Source organism: Antedon mediterranea, chromosome 8 (genome assembly GCF_964355755.1).
Source record: "Antedon mediterranea chromosome 8, ecAntMedi1.1, whole genome shotgun sequence".
Taxonomy (NCBI): domain Eukaryota; kingdom Metazoa; phylum Echinodermata; class Crinoidea; order Comatulida; family Antedonidae; genus Antedon; species Antedon mediterranea.
This window is the reverse complement of record NC_092677.1, coordinates 14,192,603-14,211,994: the sequence shown is the minus strand read 5'-3', so window position 1 is coordinate 14,211,994 and position 19,392 is coordinate 14,192,603. Positions and strand designations below refer to the sequence as shown.

Here is a 19,392-nt window from a genome sequence, read left to right as displayed (position 1 = left end):
ATTTCAATGAAGTATCAGAGGTGTACGTACAGACACCTGATTACGTGACGCCTTCGGGTTTCGTTTCACGAAGAAGTTTCTTTAATAGCGGTGTTCATCCGGAAGGAGGCGTTCTGCGTAGCATCGGTACGATAATTTGCGTTTGGAGTAAATAGGTATAAAAAGGGGAAACAGTGAACCTAAACAAATATTATTCTATCTTTATTTATATTGTTGACAGGAGTAGGATGGAAAACTCTGGGTAGACAGGACATCGTTGTTGGCGATACCAAACCCACCCGTAGGGGGCCTCCACCCTGTGTACTTAGATACTGTATATATACATAACCCCATCCCTCCTCAATTATCTAACTTGTCGATCGACATTAATATACCTCTAGTTGTGTAATTTTGCTTGCCTATACATACTAACGATGTTGTACACTATTAATAGACGGGGCTTTTTCGTTCCATGTGTGTATAGTAATACTAGGCCATAGTCACCTGCCAATTTTAAAAGTTTTAAAACGAAACGAAAATTGAGCCTGATATTAAAATGAAATATACATTAACATAGAAGCATTAATGTGCTTGCAAATTATTTGAGTTAATAAGACCATTTGAACCATGGCCTGATGAATTAGGATGATTAAATGTAGGCCACTGATTGATCTAAACGCACTAACACACCAATTCCAGGCCCGTAGCCAGGGGGGTTTTTTGGGGTTCGGGCGAACCCCCCCTTTTGCGCGAACCCCCTTTTACCAGCGAACCCCCCTTGAAAAACAAAGGCCCCACTTCCAAAATCGTGCAATTAATTATCAATTATAGCAGATTTTTTGGTCATTTTACTTCTATTGACTATGTTTAAATCGATCGAATATACAGATTGTCCGATGTCAAAGTCACTGCTGAGCGTGAGATCGAGAGATTGTTGAGAGATGATGGTTATAAATATGACAGAAAAATGGACTGACCAATCGCGTGCTTCGGCCGGGCTTCGGAACGCACAAGATCACGTTCAGTTCAGTTCAATCTTTTTGGGGATTTTTATTTTTTTCCTGGAAATATTTTTCATTAAACCAAAGAATTTCACTGTTTAAACTTGAATAAAAATGATGCTGAGTTAAATCGGTACGTGTACGTAGGCCTACCGTATATTTCGGTGTATAAGACGCACTTTTGACACGCAAATTTGACCTCTAAATGTAACCCTAATTAATTTAATTACCTACTAATACTTAAATTAATTAAAAATAGTGTAGGCCTACTACTCTGCAATGTAGGCCTAGCTAGTTACTCACTCCTGTCTAACCACAGTGTGGTAATAAGGATTACTGTTTATTGAATTTTTAGTTAAGGTAAATTGTCATCCTCGACTGTATTAATTAATATTACAGTACGCATTGGATATTCTACCCAGGCCTAGCAATACTCTCTGAACTCGCGGGTGTGTATTCTAGCAGCATGCAGCATCATCACAGCGCAACACATTTATGGAAGAGTCCATTAATTACGGTGGTGTCACATTTTATTTACACAATAACTATTTCCCTTGATCACGGTGGTTTATTTTTATTACATCTCTATGTCAACAATCACATAATTTTATAATCATGTAGTCAATAGTTCGTATGTCAAGCGATATCTAAAAGAGTGTGTTGTTATTGTGTTAAGTAGCTTCCCCTAATCTTATAGTGTATATGGCCAACAGTGCTGGCCACCAGGCAAGGAGCACATGGTTAGTGCTCTCTCCTCATATTGCTGTAATGCATGCATGGAAATAGGAAAGATTTTCATACAGGCCTACCCAACATGATATTCCTGGTTCATTATCAGCCCAAAAAACTGAACATCATTTGGATTGATTTTATAATGGTCATACACACAATAAGAAGGTATAAATTTAAATAATATGAAATTAAAGTTACTTAAATAGACTTAGGCAGCGCTAGCCCTACCCACACAGTGCATCGTAACTGAAACAATATGGGGATTTCCCTTTTCATTGAACGTTCAGTTGAAGTAGAGACTGATTACGATGTAATAAAGGCAATCAAACAAAATTATATCATTTGATTCTAATATGTCTCAAATATCGTTATTTTATTATTAAAATACCATTGTTTTGATTGTAAAATGTTTATATTTCGGCCTAGAAATAAGTGCGTCTTATGCATCGACTACATAAAAAATACTAATATTTCAGTCTCCGTTATGGGTGCGTCTTATACACAGGTGCGACTTGTACACCGAAATATACGGTACTATTTGTTTTTTATGTTTATAGGATAAGAAATTACTTAAGGGCCTAATATAATATACTTTTTTGCAACAATAAAGCTGTATTTCATGATCAGTACTACTAACTTCCATACTGTAGGCCTACTATATAATTTCTCTGCATAACCCAGATTTTAGTAGGTAAAAAATGTCTCTGTAAGCTTATTAAAACAACCAAAATTGCTCTGAGAGCCAAAGCTTCCAGGGGGCTTCGCCCCCTGGACCCCGACCGGGGGCCCTTGGCGGCCCCCTGGCCCCCCAGCCTACAGTTGCTCACTGCGCTCGCAAAATACTTGGTGTCAAGAAAACCCCCCTCTGATGCATTCTGGCTACGGGCCTGAATTCTAATCACTTAATTTCAATGCCTTATTCTCTTTTCTCATGAACTCACTGATTGATTCAGTGACCTTTCGTCGTATTCGTGATCTGTTGTGTCATTAAATGTTACTAATTATTAACTATTCATTATATTCACAGAATAACGTCTCACTCAGCTGAACCGTCATAGAACGAGTTGATTATGTTAGGATATCATTAGACCTTGTGCAATATTTAGCAACATGGTTCTATTTTCAGTTAAACCATGGTCCTATAAATAATAGGCCCATGTTTGACCCGTTCTCGATTTTGATATTTTTTATTATTATTATTTATTTGATATTTTTTATTACGTAAGCCTTGTAACGAGAGTCCACATATGTTGTTTTATCCATATGTTACGTAACAGCCCTTCAGTTAGCAATGGCAGAATAAAACTGGCTGGTCTTGTGTACAGCTCTAACCCTCACTCATCTTGGTGTAACTATACTAAACTGTCCTTGGCTACGACAATACATTTAGTCATAGACCATTGATATTATCATACCTTAATATGCACTGCTAACTAGTATCAACAACATTTTCATTTGATGTAATTTGGTAGAAAAGATATTGGTTTTGATGCATTGCGATGCATTCTCTTATCGTGTATAAAACAGACCAACGCAGGCATGTGACGCGTTACCTGTGAATAAACGCTGGGTTTACGGTAACATCATGGAGCTATCAATTTTGGTTGGTGAAGATGTTATGAATTGAACACAGTGAACCTTTTCTTGTCACTATAATCAACATTTTATTTTGAAGTGACATTTTATTTATTTTTAAGGGTATTATCACAACATTTAAACTTGGTAAGTCTTGGTATCTCCGGTACACCTGTGTTGGGTCTAGCCTACTTAAGACGATTCTCGAGAACGGGGCTTTTAAAATTAACCAATTTCCACTCGAATCTGTATCTCTGCTCAATGGCATTATCTTACAGTATAATAGGCAATTTAATTCTATACAATGTTACATATAAATAACATGTGGCTCCTGTAATATGTTAAGGTGAGGGTTTAGTTAGGCTTATGGCATACAGGCATATCACATGATACATAATGTGACTTTGCATTCCTACTAGAAAAAAGATACGTCAGTACCGAAAATTCAGTACAGGAATGTCCATCAAAACATACAACACTAAACTATCCTACCTTGCATCCAAATTTGATCTCCAAATTTGCATCCAACTTCTTAAGTATTTCCAATAGGTGTTCCTGGAAAGTGCCTACACGTGTGTAAAATCGATCGTTTTGCCAACATCCTTCAATAGCGTTAAAATCAATCATTAATGACTTTAAAAAGTGAATCGACCGTTTATCTAGGGAAATTTGCTGCGGTCGTAAAAACAGATTCTGTTTAGGTTTACTTTCATATAGTGTTATTTTAGATATTCTGCTGTGCTGGGCAGCTATTATAGCAGTCGTTAGCCCGATAGGCCCAGATCCAACAATAATTAGGTCCAACTTTCTATTCCGTTTCTTTATGTACTCGTAAGTTGATTTGGTGGCAACAAAACAGCAGACGACAACGACGGTGACAATAGCTGTCTCTGGGAAGTGTGAACTCAGGTTGTCTGCTACTGCCATCATTCCTTGTCGTTCAATGCACTCAGTAAGAATGTTTGCTGTCTGTTCAGACGACATGTTACATGAAACCGTATATCTCTACGATATAATATCTGCTAATGCTGCCTGGTTGTTCAGCATCGCAGATAGCTAATGAAGTGAGTAAACCTGTGATCCGTGGTGGTCTGGCATTTACCGAAAATAAAATCTAGCTCGCATAGACTAATATGCATCCTATCGAGTGTATCATTAACACGCACTTGTAAGCTTTAGCAACAGTCGGTATTAAGTGAAATCATGAAGGTTTGAAAGATTGTAAACACCTTACGCTCGTTAATTTCCTCGAATCGTACGTATGTAAATTCTCGTCAACACGGGATTGTTTTAATAATCATTTCTCGGATGAAGAACGCACTTAAAGCATTGTTCCAAGATCAACAGGCTATTAGTATTAAAGGTATCCTGGTTTGTTTTCCACCAAAACAATTTCTATAATAACTGATCACTGAAAGAAAAATAGTATATATTCTGAAAACATATTCTCTCTGGTGATTAAACACAATACACTACATACTCGTGAAGAATGTAATGTTATCTAAATTCATGTATCAAGTTTTTCCAAAATGAGCTAACTTTAGTTTCTGTTGTGACGGCATCATACACAATGTATTATGAGCTGCAATGTGATAACAATAATGTTATATCTCAACATTTCTAACAAATAACCAACTTAGATTTGTTGATGTGCATGGAGACATGCCGCGACGAAACGATCTCATCATGACCGATATTTTACCTATAGGCCTACTTCATTTATTTTTAACTTCATCGCTGCAGGATTGCCCTACATCGCCTGATGTATCGGGTCACAAACACTATTGAATAACCGTGAGAATTTAATCGGTAAACTTAATATAAAATCATATTTGACATAGTGGATTTGTTCACTTGCTTTGATAAACACGATGCGGTAATTCTTTCAAATGCAGCGCACAAAGCCTTTCAAAGGATTACTTACCTCATACAGTTTTAGTAATAAGCAAGAGATATTTGATTTCCTCATAATACAACTAACTTGTTTATGTAGACCTAATAATGTGTAATTTTAACTGTTTAAATTGCGCATTGCTTATATTGAATGCATTTCAACATCCTCCTGAGACAAATTGTAACCAATTGACAACACATAACGGCTAATGAATTTAAGTGCAGTATGCTAATTTGAACTAATAACAACTTAAATGAATTATGACAACATTACGTGATAATCAAGCCATCAATACATTTGTGCTAGGGTAATATTTAAAGTTGAGCTCTCTTCTTATAAAACAAGGCCATACACATGGCTGCAGTCGCGTGCTCAAATTTGAGTTCGTGTTTACCGACCAACCGACCGACATAGTGAGCTGTAGAGTCGCGTTTACACGCGCACGCGACTAAAAACCTTCGCGATGAGATGCAACAATTACTATATAAGTGTACTTCGCTTTTGGAGGCAACGTATATTGTTCGCGCACATCGTCGACGTAAAATCTGTGTCAAGGGGAATACGTCCATCCCCGCATCAATGAATATTACGTAACTCTAATAGTTCTGGGTCCTAGATCGCTAATAAATCGACAGCTTCCTCTAATAATAATAATGAAAACATGATGACTACCCGACATGATACTAATAGAAAGCCCTTTAAGTGGATAAATACAGCAAGTTTATTGAAGTAAATCCTAACTTAATCCATTCAGTTCACCTGCTCTTGTGAGGAAAAGTTCACAATGAGGCTACAAATCCTCTCCGTGTCCTTCAGCCATTTCATTATGATTAATTCAGTAACAACAAACCAACCGGTTGATTAATTTTGCTTTGCTTTGGTATACACTTGTTTAAACAATCGTAATTGAATCACTACGGTTATATAATGTTAATCTCATAAATACAATCAATGATAAATACGTTTTTTAAAGACTGTGCATCACAATTCAAACCAGCAATCAAACATTGCAATTAATTAAAAATATTTATTATTCTATTGTCAGCTCTGAGATTATATGTATATTGTATTCGAAACTATGGGTAGGCCTATTAGTATTTATATCATTTCAAAACTTAGAGTACCTGTAGCCTAACTGTATAGCTATTTCAATTGTTTGTTTTGGGTTTTTTTTTCTGTTTATAAAATCTCAATTGAAAAATTGATACCAGTCTCAAATGGAAGAAATGTAGACTGATGAGTTAGTTGTATCGGCATTGGTATCGCAGATGTTTGCCTGAAATTTGGTAACATATTCAATAGATGGTCAACCTTTATAGGTATCCATCTCACAGTAGTACGCTTTCCCATTTCGAAGCTAACATAATGATGAAACGATCCGCTTGCCGGGTCAAAAATTACTCTTTTTACTTCTTTAAAGAAAAAATAATGCTTACCAAATTTGTATTGAATATGCAATTTTAATGTAACGTAGTTAGACCTATCCACTTTGATCAAAAATTTGATGGACAAAAAATGTAATTACCTGAAACAATGTAATTTAAGCAAAAAAATTGTCAAAATTGATTGCCAGCCAATGGGTTTTTGGCTGAATTTAACCATTTATTTTGTAATTTTTTAAGTGAAAGCATTATTTTGTTTCTATTTTTTTTTTACAGAAGTGATTAACTTGATTAAAACTACAAATAACATATTCAAAATCTGATTAAATTAATCTACATTTTTCATGTTTTTGAGGGACAATACATCTTTATATTAAAGATTAAATTCATTGTTCATTCTTTTACAGTATACGGATATTTTGATTACAAGATAAAAATGAATGAATTTCCAAAGCGTCATTATAAATCGTATAACCTTTAATATACTGTGGGGTTTATTGTCCAACGACGTAAATGTATTATCTAAAAAAACATAATTATGAAGGACAAACAACGTCTAAATTTAGCGAAAAATATTGATTCAATAATTAATGGTATCTTGGTAACAAAGAACCGTCGATTGTTAACTAAGCTGTAAGCATCAATGTAACGATAATTGGCAGCAGAGAGATAAATTGCGGATGATGATGTGTGCAACAAAAAGAAAAACTTAATTAAATAAAAGATAAAATTGCATTACAATGAATATCGGTATGGATCTACATGGTACAGATTATGATATTCCGAAATCAGGTCTATCCTGTCTGTGGCTGTTGTTTGTGTAGGCTGGTATTCAACATGCATCTTTTCTTCTTCCTTCTACAAGAAGATGCACTTGGAAATGTCACCATTCCCTCTACCTCGATGGTCCGTGCGAATGGTTAGTACCACCGTTGGTCCGCGCGTATTGTTATAATTTTACCACATGTTACCAAGATAATTTATGAAATGAAATAGATTTCTATGAATTTATAATATAAACTAAAAAAAACATGGCTAGCAGACATTAAAAAAAAATGTTATTATACAACAATGGTCCTAATATAGGCCTACAGTATTATATAATATCTGCAAAAAAAGTCGGCTAATACGAACACAGCTCTTTTCACACGCAATCCTTTTAAAAAAGATTTACATAATACATTATTCACAATTATTTGCATTGACGTAAAATACAGTATTTGTACTTAAACTATAAGAGCAAGCAGAAAGAACCATGCAATATAATAATAAAATAGACTTATTTACTAGCACGTTTTCGTTGTGATCCCCAATGTTAACATACCTGAAAAACCATGAGAAGTGTGTGTGTGTGTGTCGCTGTTGATAGATAATTTGATTAGCACTAGTTCCATACAAACTCCGAGTGTGCGATACACAATTCATTTCAGCAAATGTGTGAAACGGGTTTTATAAATCGCATGAAAAAAATTGTAGACATTGTGAATAGAGGGCGCTAACATTAAATTGAAAAGAACTGTTACGTCGAGTTTATTTTAGAACTACGCAATAGTACTCGGTACTCGGTGTCCGGTTTTCCGGAAAAGTAAAGTTTGAGAAAGTGGTCCTGACCACGAAACATGTATTGACCTCCGGCCTGTTGACCTAACCTAAGTAGGTCCTCGCAAATCAAAATCTTTCCATTATTGTAATTTGAAACAATAGAACAATTTATAATACAAATAAGAAATAACTCAACACCATATGCCAACAGATTTTCTTGAATCCAGATTAAAACAACAAACTTTAATAGACTTTTCAGAAAACATTTTATTCATCAGTGTAATATTAATACTTGAACACCGGATGTCCCCTCAATGTTTTTAGATCTTGGTTTAATTATTTTCTTTATTATTATTACTAACCTTAGATATATTTTTTAGGCATCGATACAGGACGAGTTTCCTGAATTAATAGTGGTACAGGAGACTTTTTCGTAATGTTATAAGATTAGGTAGCTCACCAAGACTTTAATTTTGTACAGATTTTTCTTAAAGAAAAATGTACATAAATCAAAAGAACAATCAAGGAAAGTACTATTTACCTGATTAACGGTTGTAATTCATTGAAAATCAGTGTAAAATTTCTATCTTATAGGCCTATATTACGAAAAAGTCACGTAGCATGCACCACAAAAAATAATAATAATTCGATTCATTCCTATGCAAAAGTTGGACACATTTTAAAGATATTTCAAAAAAATCATTGTATAACCAATTTTATTATAGGCCTATATATTGTTTTCCCGATTCGTTTTAGCTTTTTTGTTGGAGTGGCACGCCTAATTGGTGAGATAGGCTGTTGACCTCTTTTTTCACTCCTTGGCGCAATCTAGATTTTTTTTGTACTGTTATGTTTGTATATAATGTGTTTCCCGAAATAAATACAGTAAATAAAATAAAACAAATAGAAATTGTAATCTCGGAGCTACCCTTTAAATTGTACAACTTTAGTCACGCTCTAGTGAGTCAGGTTGATGTACGCATGTGTAGTGCAAATAAAAACTCACACGGCGTACGTGTGTTGTTGTTGAAAAATCATGATACATTCATACTGCAAATTTGTAAAAAATCCTGCTTTGTCTTCCTATTTGCTATGTTATTTAAAACATAATAACTCATTGTTTACTGGGGTTTGTGCTAACAACAAACAGAGGCTATGTGTGACTCCAGTTTCGACGAGAAGGTAGGCCGCCTATGCCTTCTAGTAGGCCCCTGGATCAAGCCTGTTTTTTACTTTGTTGTGACCAGTGGTGGGTGATGATGTGAGCGGAAGAAACGTTTTGTTTCGGCTTGACAATTGTTTAGTCAGTGGCCTAGGCCTAGGCTAGACAGGCTTAACTCCTCTTTAAATATAAACCTCCACCATGGGACTAAATTCGTATTAGGCCTACATTGAAATATTTTTGTTTTTGATGTCTACAGCAGATGGTTAATTAGAGAGAATATTAAATAAGGAAAAGTATTGTTGTTTTATACCTAGCCTAGACAGTGTAATTAAATTTGTGTATAGTGTAATTGAATACATATTTTTCCAAACTAGTTTATCTACTGAGCCAAAATCTGACTATTTAGATGTTGATGGTGTCAAGTTGCATTATGTTAAATTTGGACATGGAGAACATCCATTACTTCTCATGCCAGGAGCTCTTGGTAAGATCAATTGCTCCCCTTTAAATAATTTGGTACAATGACATTGGTCACACATTGTCCCTTTACTGGTTACGACACAAAGAAGTCACACTGTCCCTCTCTTGATGGTAAGAAATCATTGCTCACACTGTTCCTTTAAACCAACGCTTGGTATGATTCTATTGAAGCTGTGATACTGTTAAATTACTTTACTAAAATATACCATTGTTTGAGCCACTGTCACAGCATAAAAGAGATGGTCACAAAGCTTACATTACATAGAATTATTTTAAACATCCTACCAGCATACAGTACTTCAATTTCACGTTTTATTTGTTCATGTACTTTAATAATAGGCTCAGCATTGTCAGATTTTGGTCCTCAGCTGAATGGTGGGTTTGATCCTGAAACTTACACAGTGATTGGATGGGATCCTAGTGGTTATGGCAAATCAAGACCACCTAAGAGAACCTTTCCATTGGACTTTTTTCAAAGAGATGCTAATCATGCACACAATTTGATGCAGGTATACTTACATTCATGTTTCTGAACATTCTAATTACTATAATACAATAATTGATTGTCCGTTTCAACACTCTTTGTTTAATACAGTAGAAATCCTTTTAATGGAAACATTCAAGACTGAACAAAAATGTCTCCTTAATTCCCTAGTCTACAAAACCAAGACTCTGGTTTCCCATTAGCTATGAACATTTACTAGCTAAACCCAGGAGCATAACGGGCACTAGAGCATGAAAACTCCAATCCAACTACCCACCGTTGGAAGAATAAACCAGGGGCCTTTGCTCATGAGTTACGCCACTGCCCACTAGAAGGCAACGCAAGGATGCAAGTTATTAAATGACAAATTGCAGCAAGATGGATAATAAAAACTTTTAGTAATCTAATACCTCCCAGAAGGAAACAAATTTTGTTTTATTCTGATAATACAAAATAGATTCTAAGTGATAGCCTGTAATAGGATACACTTGGGACTAAGCTCAGCCACAATTTTATTTCTGTACTCCAATTACAGTAACTATAAGCTTTCTGGGCTAAGGCTTTCACATACTATGTGCCACAGTATTGAGATTTAATCCAGTGTTTGATGTTTAAAGATCAAAGTTTTTCATTTTCATTTAAATTGCAGTCTTTAGGTTATGAAAAATTCAGCCCACTTGGATGGAGTGATGGCGGAATAACGGCACTAGTTTTAGCCTCTCAATATCCAGAGAGCTTGAGAAAACTTGTTATTTGGGGAGCTAATGCATTTGTAGCTCAAGAAGACTTAGACATGTATGAAAGTGAGAATCGTGTGTCTTTTATATTGCATCCATATTCCTAATAGTACATGCTAATAGTACATGATAAGTAAGATGTTTAAAAAAATGTATTATTTTACCATACCATGGATTATAAGAATCATACATTACAAATACAAAGAAGCATATAAAGAAAAGATTGAAAAATATATTTAAAAATGTAGCTATTCACATTACAATAAAAAACTATACTGTTAATTGGTCTTCTGAACCAATTCAGTACGAGGGTAAAGCTAGTCTAGATTCTACATGATTCTATTGGTAATTGTTTGCACACATGGCGTTACATACATTTAACACTTGAGCTGGAATCTATTTTACAAATACAACTTGAAGTGGTGGAGCTTGTAAAGTATTATGCAAATACAATAATAGAGACTAGACCTAAGTCTAGGTCGAACAAATATTGAACCCAGTAATCTGAGATTACAAGGTTGGCAACTGACAATAAGACCTTCATGAAATATAACAATTATACAGGTGTGGTAGTTTTTACATACATAAACCTGACAAAGTTATCACATTATAAAATGTCCTTTAACTGGTAAAACAGTTGCATATAACTCTTCAATCCTCTAGAAACTAAAAATGTCAGTGACTGGAGCAAACGAATGATGCAACCAATGTTGGATATGTATGGCAAAGAATATTTTCAAGAGATGTGGCTAGGATGGATTGAATGCATAACAAGAATATACAATGAAAATAAAGGAGAGCTGTGTACAAGAAATTTGCACAAGATACGATGTCCTACGTTAGTATTGCATGGAGAAAAAGACCCAATGGTGCCAAAAATACATCCAGGTTTTCTACAACAAAATATTATGGGCTCAAGGTAAAGGTAGTTTGATACACTAGATATATCAAGCGGACGCATCAGAGATGATCGTTTGTTCTGTAATAGAAATGGGGTCATCACTCCTGTTAACAGAAAACTACTTGTTTTTTTTTAAGTGCACACAAGCCAGATGTGTACACTTAAAGTTCCTAATATCTAAATTTAGCATGAAATTATTTGTACTGTATTTACTTTTGATCATATAATCGATACCGTATATTTTCCCCCAGTAGTTTTTACGTGTAAACACATTTGTTATGTGCCCATGCTATCCTTGGACTCTAGGTTGAAAGGAACCACTATTGTAAAATTTAAATGAATGCATATGAATCATAAAATTATTAAAACATTTAAAAAACGTTTTCTATAGATTATAGGTGTAAAAATAATAGACAACTTAAGTTATAACTAGTGTATTTATGTCTATTCTGCTCTGCCTACATTTCTTGGTTTAAGATAATTACATTTGGTAATTAATTGATCAATACTGTATTATCTTATTTTTCAGATTAATACATTTTTTAGATGGAAAACATAACATCCATTTGAGATACGCAGAACAGTTTAACCGACATGTGGATATCTTTTTACGAAAAGAAAATGTATGATTCAAGATTTTCTGAATAATATATTTGTTCCTTCAGATGGTGCACTTAGCATTTATTTAACAAATGATGTTAATATTTATTTTTTTCTTTAATAACAAAATGAAATACAAACACATATTATAAACTTGATAAAGAAACTTGAATAAAAAAATTAATTTTTTGAAATACTATTTCATTGAATAAGTACGAAAGAGTTTTTTATAGTTTTTTTATTCATGTTTTACCAAATACCACAGAGTATGCTTTTGATACATTTGCACTAAGCCAAGTCCTTCAGCATCATTTCGTTTTTAAGTTAATACTATTTCAGTGATTCAGTACTTTAGAATCCGTGGCACACACCTTTCGGTGGTGCTTCAATACAAATATAAACAACAACATATAAAAAGTAAACGATGATTAAACTTACATAATTTCAGGTAAACATGACAAATCGTCATGAACAAAATAAATAAATAAATAAATAAATAAATAATAAGAAAAAAAAGCAAAAGTAAACAAATAAAAACCTAATGTAGTAATGATAGATTTAAATACTTAAACAATTGGAATCACGAGCAAATCAATATACAGATACAATAGGTCAGTAGTAATTACACACTCATGATTAATTTACTTACAAAATGTCTGACGGATCATCATAACTTAAGATGAAAAAGAAATAATAAAAATACTTATACATAGTAAGTAGTAACAGTATAAAGATACAATAGGTCAACAGTATAATACAAAAACATGATTTACTACATAAATCGAAATAAACATAAATATATGTTTATATGTATTTGAAAATTATAGATACAGCAAATGGCGAATAAAGAATTTTATTTGCTTAATGATTAGTTATTGGAATAAGTAAATAAAAACAAAGCTATTAATTATTGGGGGTAATATAGGTAATTTCTTGGGTAGACAAAGCACAATACGCTGTTCATAAAAACAAACCTGCAGACCTAAGCCGTAGGTCCATTTTCGGTACATTTGTTGGCGTATTCGACTGGCCTGTTGAGATAATCAAAGGATTCTTCTAGCTCCTCAATCTTTTTGCTGTTTGTATGTTGGAATCACTGCGAGGTGTTTACGAGTTTTAAACTGCCAGTCTATATTAAAAGTAGACATCAGATAAATCTAAAATATGTCTTCTGTAATCGTTCTTAACTTTTTTGTCATAACACATTGGCACGCTAATATTTGTTGAACAGACACGACATACGTCAGTATTTGAACATGATTCATATTCCCACGTGATGTAAAACCGTGGCCAATAACTGCGCTCGTACGCATTCAACCAATCACAAGCTCCAGAAAAAGTACTGTATCGATTATTATTATTATAGACGTATTTCCAGCTTTTATGACGAATCAAAGATTTTTCCAAACGCTCCATTTCATTATCTTTAATCTACCAGATTACAGCTTCATTTGTTTGCCTTATCGCAGTTTATGTCTAAATAGTACTTTTTTGGGTATGGCTTTATTCCGATCCTCAACTTGAAAAAAAAAGAAAAAAATAACATTACTGTATCTCAAATGGTTAGAAAGGTTACCGCAGGCCTATGTTATTATTGGGAGAATACACTACGTATTCGACGACAATAATTGTTTAATAGTTACCAAGAGCGCTGTCTATGTTATTATTGGGCGAATATGTATTTGATAACGTTTATTTCTTTCTATTAACTAAATGGTACGTGAGCGAAGCGAGCATATCATCTAGGTCATGCCCACAGATGGTTCTCAAATACACAGTAATTTCAGCGTAAACAAACTGGCGATTTCAAATGTACTTACCGCCGGACTATTTATATATTGTCGTTTACAGAAATGAATAAATAGACACGATTAATTTATGTAGGCCTAGTCAATAAAATTTGCACCCTGGTAATTACTACGCGTTTTGTATTTGTATTTGTATGTAACATTAAGGTTGAAGGATGGGGAAGAAGATGAATGCAAAGGAACTATTTTTAAATAGATTCTTTATCCACTCAGATAACAAAATATTGTTGTCATGTTTTATAGACCTATAAATAATAATATACCACTAAATACAGTAAAAGAATTTACCTTTACCTTACCTTTCCTTTGTTAAAACTGTCACTTTCATAGTCGATTGAAATAGTAAAGTACATGTAACGATACACCACTACGACGTTTATAGTTTTTTATAATTTATACAAACATTGAGAAGCAACTGTCAGTAATAACGTTTATTTGTATATTATGTGTTTATAATCTAACACACTCACAGGAATAAAATGTATTTGTATATATTGTTATATTATATCTAACAGTACCAACACTCACAGTAACAAATTTGCGACCAAAAGTGGTTAATACGTATTTACAGTATCGCAATACTATATCTTAAGGTTTTAAGTTTATTCTCCAAGGGCCCATCAATTTACCTACTTGTGTTAAACCAACTATTTGAAATTTTCCATTCACTTCAAATCAATACATTTGTATAAACTTATATCTATCAAAATCAGTAAATACCCATATTTAGGGCAAATCGTTGAACCTAAATTCGTTTTAATTGTCAATAACTAATTATCTAACACAATTTAATTAGTGAACAGAGTTACATCAGGTGGTTCAAAATATTTTTATATTTTATAGGCCTATAAATAATATACAGTACCACTAAATACAGTAACACATATCACTGTCATAGTCTATAGTACATAAAACGATACACCACTACAGCGTTTATATTTGTTGTAATTATTACAAACGATGAGAAGCAACTGTCCGTAACAAAGTATTTTTCAAGATGGACATTAGACAGGGTGTATACCACGATCCTGACAGTACCACTAAATACTATATAAATCTTCTAATAGTAACCCACACTCTAATAGTAACCCACCTTCTAATAGTAACCCACCTTCTAATAGTAACCCACACTCTAATAGTAACCCACCTTCTAATAGTAACCCACCTTCTAATAGTAACCCACACTCTAATAGTAACCCACCTTCTAATAGTAACCCACACTCTAATAGTAACCCACACTCTAATAGTAACCCACCTTCTAATAGTAACCCACCTTCTAATAGTAACCAATACTCTAATAGTAACCCACACTCTAATAGTAACCCACCTTCTAATAGTAACCCACCTTCTAATAGTAACCCACACTCTAATAGTAACCCACACTCTAATAGTAACCCACCTTCTAATAGTAACTCGCACTCTAATAGTAACCCACACTCTACTTACCTTCTAATAGTAACCCACCTTATAATGTCAATCTATAATAACCCACTACTCTAATAGTAACCCACGGGGGTTACTATTAGAGTCACAAACACTATTGACAAAATGATTGGTCTTTTATGATGCAGCCGTATTTTGAAAATAAGGAGATAGTGCATGTTTAAATCAGGAGGGGAGTGATTGTTTTTGAGTTTATGAAATAAAGTTAGAGTTCAACAAAATCTGTTTATTTGTACTGTTTTATTATTTTGCTAGGAGTTGCTGACCGGAAAAGTTAGGGGTGGGTTACTATTTTCAGGTGCCTAATAAAAGATTAGTACTCTAATAGTAACCCACCCCCAAAAAACAATCAAAGAATAATAACCCACGGTTACAATTAGAAGATTTACGGTATATTTGTTGTAATTATTAATACTTTATATACTATCGAGTAAAAATTCTAGAAATAAGGCGCGATTTAGCGATATTTCCCTTACGTAAATTTATATATAGATGTTGTTTCCCATATTTGATATTGTAATAGCTATTGTTTTGTGTACCCTATAGACCTTTTGGACGATTTGAGCATAATACATTACTATACGTCTGTGTTTTTTCCACCAAAAACCTTACTTACTCGTCGTTTTCGTATATGTTTATATATTACCAAACTTACACTTACTCCAAACATGGAGATGTACCTCCATGCTCCAAATATATACAATCTAAGCATTGTGTCGCACTTAATTACCTTGAACAGTTTAAGACCTATTACAATTAAGCTTAGGCCTAAGGTGACTTCCTCCACTATATACACCATTTAACAATAACATTTACCTTATGATTTCTTGCCAACTCCACACAAAACACACAGTGTGTTCCGCATTCATAAAACACCTATACATTATTGTTTAAATCGAGTTTGCCTTACGAAATATGGTTTTGAAAGGTACCGTCATTGGTGGGTATTACCTTTTATCACTATAGCTGTACAGTCATTCCATAATATTGATGGTTTAAAAAGCGGAAGACAATTGTAAGGAATGCATCCTGAAATTGCGGAAATCTAAATAATAATCTAGCCGATTCTCGACACTATATTTATTTTGTCCCCTTTATCACTGACAAATGCTATAATAGAGTATCACATTTGACACCTGTACCGGCGAAGCTCCTGGTGGGACCAACCCATTTTTATTGGGGGATTGTCACCTGACTTTTCAACAGCAAAATCATTAAATTGTTGAAATGAAATAGAAAGTAAGACTTCTGTAGACATATCCTATGTAATTTAAGAAAATACAGTATCTAAGAAGAAACAGTTTGCGTGAATATAAGCAGTGGCAAATCAGGACCAGTTCCTAAAAAGGGCGTAACGAACAATTATTGTATTCTTTTGGGCATGTGCTCAGAAATCGATTGAAAATTCAAAGATCTTGGCCCCAGGCTAAGGTTTCTTATACGTTCCCTCCCCCACCCGACTATTAAAATTGGATCTGCGCCGTTAGACACCTGTACCATAATCCTAACCGTTTATTCAGCGGTAGAGTGGGGGTGTTATTCAAAGCGGTGCGTTTATTCGAATACGGTATGTATGTGTATATTATTGAGATAACATGCTTATGTTACTATACAATAAAAAACATTGGGCAAATTTCGATCTCATTATTTTTCGCATGTTTATTATGCTATAGTAATCATTTAGGTCAAAAAATAAAAGGGTCGCAAATTTCGACCTTATTATTTCTCGATAAAATGGGTTACTATAGCATAATTGACATGCGCAGAACCCATTATACGACTCTGTGCATGTTTATTATGCTATAGTAACCATTTATGTCACAAAATAAAAGGGTCGAAAATTAGCCATTTTTCGAAAATTTCCTGTACAGGGATTTTTTCAAAAAATGGGCAAATTTTGACCTTATTATTTTTCGATAAAACTGGTTACTATAGCATAACTGACATGCACAGAACCCATTATACGACTCTGCGCATGTTTTTATGCTATAGTAACCATTTATGTCACAAAATAAAAGCGTCGAAAATTGGCAATTTTTCGAAAATTTTCTGTAATATAGTACAGGGATTTTTTCAAAAAATGGGCAAATTTTGACCTTATTATTTTTTGATAAAACGGGTTACTATAGCAAAATTGAAATGCGCAGAACACATTATACGACTCTGCGCATGTTTATTATGCTATAGTAATCATTTAGGTCAAAAAATAAAAGGGTCGAAAATTTCGACCTTATTATTTTTCGATAAAACTGGTTACTATAGCAAAATTGAAATGCGCAGAACCCATTATACGACTCTGCGCAAGTTTATTAAGCTATAGTAACCATTTAGGTCATAAAATAAAAGGGTCGAAAATTTCGACCTTATTATTTTTCGATAAAACTGGTTACTATAGCATAACTGACATGCAAAGAACCCATTATACGACTCTGCGCATGTTTATTATGCTATAGTAACCATTTATGTCACTAAATAAAAGGGTAAAAAATTGGCCATTTTTCGAAAAATTTCCTGTACTATAGTACAGGGATTTTTTCATAAAATTGGCAAATTTCGACCTTATCATATTTCAATCAAACGGGTTACTATAGCATAATTGACATGCGCAGAACCTATTATACGACTCTGCGCATGTCTATTATGCTATAGTAACCATTTAGGTCAAAAAATAAAAGGGTCGCAAATTTCGACCTTATTATTTCTCGATAAAACTGGTTACTATAGCATAATTGACATGCACAGAACCCATTATACGACTCTGCGCATGTTTATTCATGATATAGTAACCATTTATTAAAAAAATAAAAGGGTCGAAAATTGGCCATTTTTCGAAAATTTCCTGTACTATAGTACAGGGATTTTGTTTAAAACTGGGCAAATTTCGACCTTATTATTTTTCGATAAAACTGGTTACTATAGCATAACTGACATGCACAGAACCCATTATACGACTCTGCGCATGTTTTTATGCTATAGTAACCATTTATGTCACAAAATAAAAGGGTAGAAAATTGGCAATTTTTCGAAAATTTTCTGTAATATAGTACAGGGATTTTTTCAAAAAATGGGCAAATTTTGACCTTATTATTTTTTGATAAAACGGGTTACTATAGCAAAATTGAAATGCGCAGAACACATTATATGACTCTGCGCATGTTTATTATGCTATAGTAATCATTTAGGTCAAAAAATAAAAGGGTCGAAAATTTCGACCTTATTATTTTTCGATAAAACTGGTTACTATAGCATAACTGACATGCACAGAACCCATTATACGACTCTGCGCATGTTTATTATGCTATAGTAACCATTTAGGTCAAAAAATAAAAGGGTCGCGAATTTCGCCATTTTATTTTTCGATAAAATGGGTTACTATAGCATAATTGACATGCGCAGAACCCATTATACGACTATGCGCATGTTTATTATGCTATACTAACCATTTATGTCACAAAATAAAAGGGTCGAAAATTGGCCATTTTTCGAAAATTTCCTGTACTATAGTACAGGGATTTTTTCAAAAAATGGGCAGATTTCAACCTTATTAATTTTCGATAAAAAGGGTTACTATAGCATAATTGACATGCGCAGAACCCATTATACGACTCTGCGCATGTCTATTATGCTATAGTAACCATTTAGGTCAAAAAATAAAAGGGTCGCAAATTT

General features: G+C 33.7%; 2 protein-coding genes across 2 annotated transcripts in view; one reads left to right on the top strand and one right to left on the bottom strand.

Moving 5' to 3' along the window:
* LOC140056876 (uncharacterized) overlaps positions 1-7,932 on the bottom strand; it is a 33,911-nt gene extending 25,979 nt beyond the window's left edge. Inside the window, exons 1-2 of the mRNA XM_072102390.1 lie at positions 7,888-7,932; positions 3,780-4,698 (exon numbers count right to left, since the gene is read on the bottom strand). Of these exons, the coding sequence (XP_071958491.1) occupies positions 3,780-4,271 (492 nt within the window). The 5' untranslated portion in view covers positions 4,272-4,698; positions 7,888-7,932. The remainder of the gene's footprint in view (positions 1-3,779; positions 4,699-7,887) is intronic.
* A 1,062-nt stretch (positions 7,933-8,994) lies between these two features.
* Positions 8,995-12,889, top strand: LOC140056234 (valacyclovir hydrolase-like). The gene is made up of 6 exons (XM_072101532.1): positions 8,995-9,287; positions 9,645-9,754; positions 10,090-10,259; positions 10,884-11,037; positions 11,635-11,890; positions 12,402-12,889. The coding sequence occupies exons 1-6, from the start codon at positions 9,142-9,144 to the stop codon at positions 12,499-12,501; spliced, it is 936 nt and encodes a 311-aa protein (XP_071957633.1). The 5' UTR covers positions 8,995-9,141; the 3' UTR covers positions 12,502-12,889.
* Positions 12,890-19,392: the final 6,503 nt, after the last annotated feature.

Bases quoted from the DNA above. Each gene is read 5' to 3' on its own strand.
- LOC140056234 (XM_072101532.1), top strand. From the start codon at position 9,142: ATGATACATTCATACTGCAAATTTGTAAAAAATCCTGCTTTGTCTTCC. The intron at 11,038-11,634 runs GTGAGAATCGTG...TCAATCCTCTAG, and splicing joins AGACTTAGACATGTATGAAA to AAACTAAAAATGTCAGTGAC. The intron at 11,891-12,401 runs GTAAAGGTAGTT...CTTATTTTTCAG, and splicing joins CAAAATATTATGGGCTCAAG to ATTAATACATTTTTTAGATG.